This window comes from Myotis lucifugus, unplaced genomic scaffold, assembly GCF_000147115.1.
Source record: "Myotis lucifugus unplaced genomic scaffold, Myoluc2.0 scaffold_331, whole genome shotgun sequence".
Lineage (NCBI taxonomy): Eukaryota > Metazoa > Chordata > Mammalia > Chiroptera > Vespertilionidae > Myotis > Myotis lucifugus.
This window is the reverse complement of record NW_005871379.1, coordinates 590,768-596,812: the sequence shown is the minus strand read 5'-3', so window position 1 is coordinate 596,812 and position 6,045 is coordinate 590,768. Positions and strand designations below refer to the sequence as shown.

At 44.4% G+C, this 6,045-nt stretch overlaps 1 protein-coding gene across 3 annotated transcripts in view; it reads right to left on the bottom strand.

The window, feature by feature from the left end:
* The window catches only part of MRPS5 (mitochondrial ribosomal protein S5), a 27,613-nt gene that overhangs the window by 13,999 nt on the left and 7,569 nt on the right, over positions 1-6,045 (bottom strand). For 2 of the 3 annotated variants that reach the window (XM_014466261.2, XM_023764402.1), the window contains exons 5-6: positions 4,893-5,126; positions 2,728-2,762 (exon numbers count right to left, since the gene is read on the bottom strand). In XM_014466261.2, coding sequence (XP_014321747.1) covers positions 2,728-2,762; positions 4,893-5,126 — 269 coding nt within the window. Of the gene's footprint in view, positions 1-1,023; positions 1,115-2,727; positions 2,763-4,892; positions 5,127-6,045 lie in introns of all 3 variants that reach the window. The other variant, XM_006100854.3, reaches the window with a different exon arrangement.

The following is a 6,045-nucleotide window of genomic DNA, read 5'->3' as shown; positions in this document are numbered from 1 at the left end:
TGGCGGGAGCCTCACCCGCCTCTGCGGCAGCACTAAGGATGTCCGACTAATGGCTTAGGCCCGTTCCCTGGGAGCAGGCCTAAGTCATTAGTTGGACATCCCCCAAGGGCTCCCATGCTACCAGAGGGATGTCTGACTGCCATCAGTTGGACATCCCCCAAGGTGTCCCAGACTGCGAGAGGGTACAGGCCAGGCTGAGGGACCACTGCCCCGACCCAAGTACACGAATTTTCGTGCACTGGGCTTCTAGTACTTTATAAAAAATTTAAATAAAAAATTTATTGGGTGACATTGGTTAATAGGATCATATAGGTTTCAAGTGTACATTCCTATGATACTTAAAACCCCACAGAAGTTGAAATTATATTTGGTCTTATATGAAGTTGTGCTTTTTTTACTTTGCATTATTTTTATAAGTTTCCATAATTCCTTAGTGACCTAAGAATATTACAATATATGGCTGTATTCTTTTTGTCACTATGTCCCTACTATTGAGCATGTAATGTAATGGTTTTTTCCCCTCATTTTTCACTATTATACATAACACAATAGTGTTTCTAAAATACCCATTGGTGCCCTGGCTCATGTGGCTCAGTTGGTTGAGCATCATCCCATGCACCAAAGGTCACTGGTTTGATTCCTGGTCAGGGCACATGCCTGGGTTGTGGGCTCAATCCCCCAAAGGAGGCATACAGGAGGCAACTAATCTGTCTCTTTCTCTCTCAAACTCTCTCTCTCTTCCCCTACCCCTTCCTCTCTCTCTAAAAATCTGAATCAATGAAAACATATTTTAAAAAAATACCCAGTGGTCCTCACAGGAAAAGGCGGATATGGGAAGATCTATTCTTTCTTTTCCCTCTAAGGGATTTCATGGGGTGACCATAAGATTTGTGAACCCAAAAGATTTCATTCATCAGTAGAAAAAGTCTGGTCAGCAGCATGAACCCATGGACTCAGGCTGAATAAAGGCCACACCTATCCCCGCCACCACCAGCACCCCTAACGTCACTGCACCTCATTCACCTGCGGCTCCTCTGCCATTCCCCACGGCGACCAGCACACGGACCGATTTCTTTCTTCCCTCTTTTGCTGTCATATTGAAAACATTTCTTACCTAAAAGACAAAATGTTTCATAAACATTTTACCTTAAGAAAACTCTGAAGTGGGAACTGGAGCAGCCACCTTACATGTGCAGCACACACACACACACCCATGAACAGACATGTCATCCTCAAGTTCATGAGCACAAGCAGCAAACTTCCTTCACAGGAAGCCTCTCCCTAGATTGTTTCTTCAGGAATAAAGTGGAAATAAGAATCTCTCCTCCTATTTCTCAGGGCTGTTAGCAGTTCTTTTTAATATATTTTTATTGATTTCAGAGAGGAAGGGAGAGAGAGATAGAAACATCAATGATGAGAGAGAATCACTGCCTTCTGCGCACCTCCTACTGGGGATCAAGCCCACAACCCAGGCATGTGTCCTTGGCCAGAATCAAACCCGGGACCCTCCAGTCCACAGGCCAATGCTCTATCCACTGAGCCAAACCAGCTAGAGCTTGTTAGCAGTTCTGAGGTAACTTAAAGGGATTTGAAACTACACAACACAATGCACCCCATTTTAACAAACGTATGCAAAGGAAAAAAGGTGCTGATTAAACTCTGTCATGGTTTATAACTGGTGGCTATAAGACACCCAATACCAGAGATGTTGAAATATGAAAGAATGTGCATTTAGAAATAAAATGCAGTATATAGAAAAAAATAGCATACAATCAGATCTCTGTGCTGAGGATTAGGCTCACCTGAAAATAGAGAATTTGGAAATACCTGCATATTATGAACTACAGGAAAACTTGCATTTTTTGTGTGTATGATGTATATAAAAGTCCAGGAACCATGAAACTGTTAACTCAACAGCTTAAATAGCAGCCGCTTTCCCATAAAATGAGGTTAAAGGAAAAGGGAGCTGAGTCCACTGCTGTGGATCACCTTACAGGAAAACACCCATGTACAAGTATTCTTCAAAGGAATTAACTTCCAATAAGTATATATTGGGACCCAAAGACATAAAATACTTGTAAACATACTTTAAGTTCTATAGACAACTGGTATTGAAGAAATAATAGAAAAGATTCAGTCACAAACTCAATAAATGATCATTCTACATGCAGGTAACACTAACAAGGCTGCAGCACCAGCTCGAAGGGCAGATGACGACCTGAGGGACTGCCCTGGGAAGTGACTGAGCTTCACCTCAAACAGGCTTGTTTTGAAGGCCTGCAGGGTGATTGCCCATCAAGAGCTGGACATCACAGCACCCCCACGCTTCCCAGCCCTGCCCCATGGCTCCTGCAGTCCCTGCTCCCTGAACTGAAGCCAGATTCAGCTGGTTCATAATTCGAGGACAGGTCACTAATGCTACCTTAGCTTTAGGAAGGAGGAAATCTCAACGTAATCCCCAAATTCTGTTATCAACACCACCAAAGCTGCCTTGTCATGAGACCTCAATTGACAGTGCCCCGCAAAGGGCAACAGTCAGGAGAACCTGTATCAAAAGATTGAAACTCAAGTTTCATTATTTTCTTACCCAAATCAGCTCTGTGTCTTAGAAAACATCACCCATCAAGGCTTTTCCTCACAGTCCTCGTGCCCTATCCCTACTCCACCAGCCCAAACTTTCCCAACTTCTCCAAAGACCTAACTGGGTACTGGGTTCAGCGTGCCTACCTCAAGTATCCTGGTATCAAAATCATCATATGTTTCTGTAGAAAGAAAAGAAACAGTCATACAGATACATGTCAACATAATTAGTGTACAAAAGCATTTTCAATACAGGCATGATTATCGACATTTATGTGAGAAAGAAAGTGAATCTTTCGGTGCCATTTCTCAGGCTATGCCCTGGTCCTCCACCAACACCAGACCACTCCACCATTAAATTCATACACTCGGCCACCACCTCCCTGACTACACCCTCCTACCCCTCCAGCTCTCACTCAATGTCTCCCCAGGCGATGGTTCTTGGCGCTCCCCAGCACCTCCAGACTCTTGACCACTGTTTTCTTTCCCTCTTATCCCTTCTGGTCTTCACAGCCTCTCCCACACAGCCAACACACCACAGCCCATCATTTCCACCAGAGCGTGTGGATATCCTCGACTCCCTCGCCTTTTTCTCTCCTCCATATTGTCTATGCCTGAATCAATGCAGCTGTCTGGCCACACCTGGCCTGCTGGGTGCCACAGAAGTCAAAGCACAGTACACACTTGGACCCCTAAACATTCATGGTCTCTAATTCAATCATGAGCTCCCTGCGACCTGTCAGCCTCTTATGTCCTTTTAGTTAGGCCCCTCTTCACTCACCTCATAGCCACTTCAAACATTTTATGTTCCTTTAACTTTTTACTATAGAAAATTTCAATTAAATACAAAAACAGAATAGCCAAGTGACAGCTTATGTACTCATTAGCCAGCTTCAACAATTATCAACTCATGGTCAGTCCTCTTTTCTCTACACTGTTCAATTCCCACTCTGGATAATCTGAAAGAAAGTCCCAGATACCCTAGTTTTCATCAAAATATTCTGGTGGCCAGCCCTAGCCGGTTTGGCTCAGTGGATAGAGCGTCGGCTTGTGGATTGAAGGGTCCCGGGTTCAATTCCGGTCAAGGGCACACGCCCGGATTGCGGGCTTGATCCCCAGCCGGGGCCGTGCAGGAGGCAGTCGGTCAATGATTCTCTCTCATCATTGATGTTTCTATCTCTCCCTCTCCCTTCCTCTCTGAAATCAATAAAAATATATATTTTTTTTAAAAAGAAAAGAAAGCTCTAGCCGGTTTGGCTCACTGGATAGAGTGTCGGGCTGGGGACTGAAGGGTCCCGGGTTCGATTCCGGTCAAGGGCATGTACCTTGGTTGCAGGCACATCCCCAGTGGGGGGTGTGCAGGAGGCAGCTGATCGATGCTTCTCCCATTGATGTTTCTAACTCTCTGTCCCACTCCCTTCCTCTCTGTGAAAAATCAATAAAATATGTTTGAAAAAAAAAGAAAAAATATTCTGGTAGCCATGCTCATCATTGCCCCATCCTCCCTTCAGCAGATGGCCCCCTCCTCCTCCCAGGCCAGCTGAAGCCACCAGACAGACATCGCTCACACACCCTGCCCCACTACTAACAATACAGGCTTCACCTGAATCTGTCACAAGTTAGTGCACTTATCTCTACTCTGAATCTGGGTCCCCATCAGGGACTTGATCTTTTTTCTCCTCCTCCCAACTGAAGCCTTCTGTTCAGCTCTAAGCACACTTGCCAGTCTCTCCCTCTCAGCCTCTGCTCTTCTCTTTAAGCCAAACTTAAGAAAGCAGCCACACTCTTGTCTATTCATCTCCTCCTCAAGAATGGATTTTCGAGATTTTTCTCTACATACATGGGTGTTGGGGGTGCGGAGGACTTTGGTTTCTACTTTGGCCTAATAAGTATTTTGAATTTTTCTTTCATTTTTCTGTTTATGAGGCTTAATGACAACGATCTGGTTTATCCTGTTATGGAAACTCCCACACCATGCTGCTGCTCCACAGGCACCCGACCAGTTGTGTTGGGAAACTGCTGTGCAGATCCACAACGCACACCACCACATGGAAGGCTCTGAGAAGCCACACAATAGCAGTGTCAGAACCCAGTGCTCTGCATCCTGTGTGTGGAATACTTCTGGTTATGTGCCTCTAATGTTCCATAAAATACAGCTGGATAATAATGTAGTTATTTCAATGATGTTCAAATCCTTTTTTTTTTTTTTGGAAAAAAGCAATCTAAACAGGTAAGTAAATAAATTCATATTAAGGAACTCCAGAACTACAATCTCTCTGCCACAAAGGTAAGCAAAATCAGGACTCTGCTACCTCCATTGGGACCAGGGTCGGGGGGGCCAAGACTGACACCTCCCCACGAGTTTCCACTCCAGCCTCGCTCCCGCTTAACCTTCATCTTCCTCTTCCGTTCCCATTCTTCTCTCTGCTGGAACATGTCAGCTTCCACCTTCTCCTGCTCTTCCTTGCTTCTCTGGGCAATGGTCTGCACAGCTCCATCCCTCATAAGAGGGACATTCAGACCAGGCCATAGGAAGCCACTGCGCCCTGAAAGTTTAAAAACATACATGAATAAGAATTTCTTTAAAGCATTCATTTGAGTGTTAAAATGCCAGGCAATGGTGTGCAGATGACACTGCTGGTAGGAGTTTAAACTAATATAATCACTTGGCAGGCCACTTGGCACATCCATTAAAATTTTCAGCTAATGATAATTCTAATTCATGGTATTAGCCTGGAGAAATACTCCCATACAGGTAGGAGGCATATGTGTGCCGGGACAAGGAGGTGCACTGAGAGCTATTTGTAAAGGCAAAAAATGGAAACAATGTGTTACATGTCTAGCACTACTAGAGGGTTGAGTGAACCATGGCACAGTCAACATATGAAATCTTCTGCCCTAAACTGAAATAATGAGATAGTTCTGTGGGTTCTGAGGTGGAACAATTTCCCAAGATCTGAGTAAAAAAAAAAACAGGTAAATTTTAAGACAGTATGTAGCACATGATACAGTTTAATTTTTTAAAAGAAAAGAATATATATTTATTTTAGGATTTTTATGTATATATTAGAGGCCTGATGCAAGAAATTTGTGGAAGAGTAGACCTTCCTTCCTCCGGCTGCCGGCACCGGCTTCCCTCCTGCACTTGAGCCCCAGGAGTCCTTCCAGCCACCAGCAGGCACCTGGACCCGGGCTTCCCTCGCAGCCCTGGCTTCGTCCAGAAGGACATCGTCTAATTAGCATATTACGCTTTTATTATTATAGATGAGCATTACAAAATGCCAGAAGGAAACACACCAAAATGAGATCAGATATTTCTAAGTACACCATTTTATTTTTATTCTTCAAGGCAACTGAGAAAGGGATATTGAAAGGGCACCAGGACTTAAGTTTCTCCTACAGTCTGAAGTTTTTACTGAGAAGTGTGCATGTGTGTGTGTGTGAGGGTGTGTGTGTGTGTGTGTG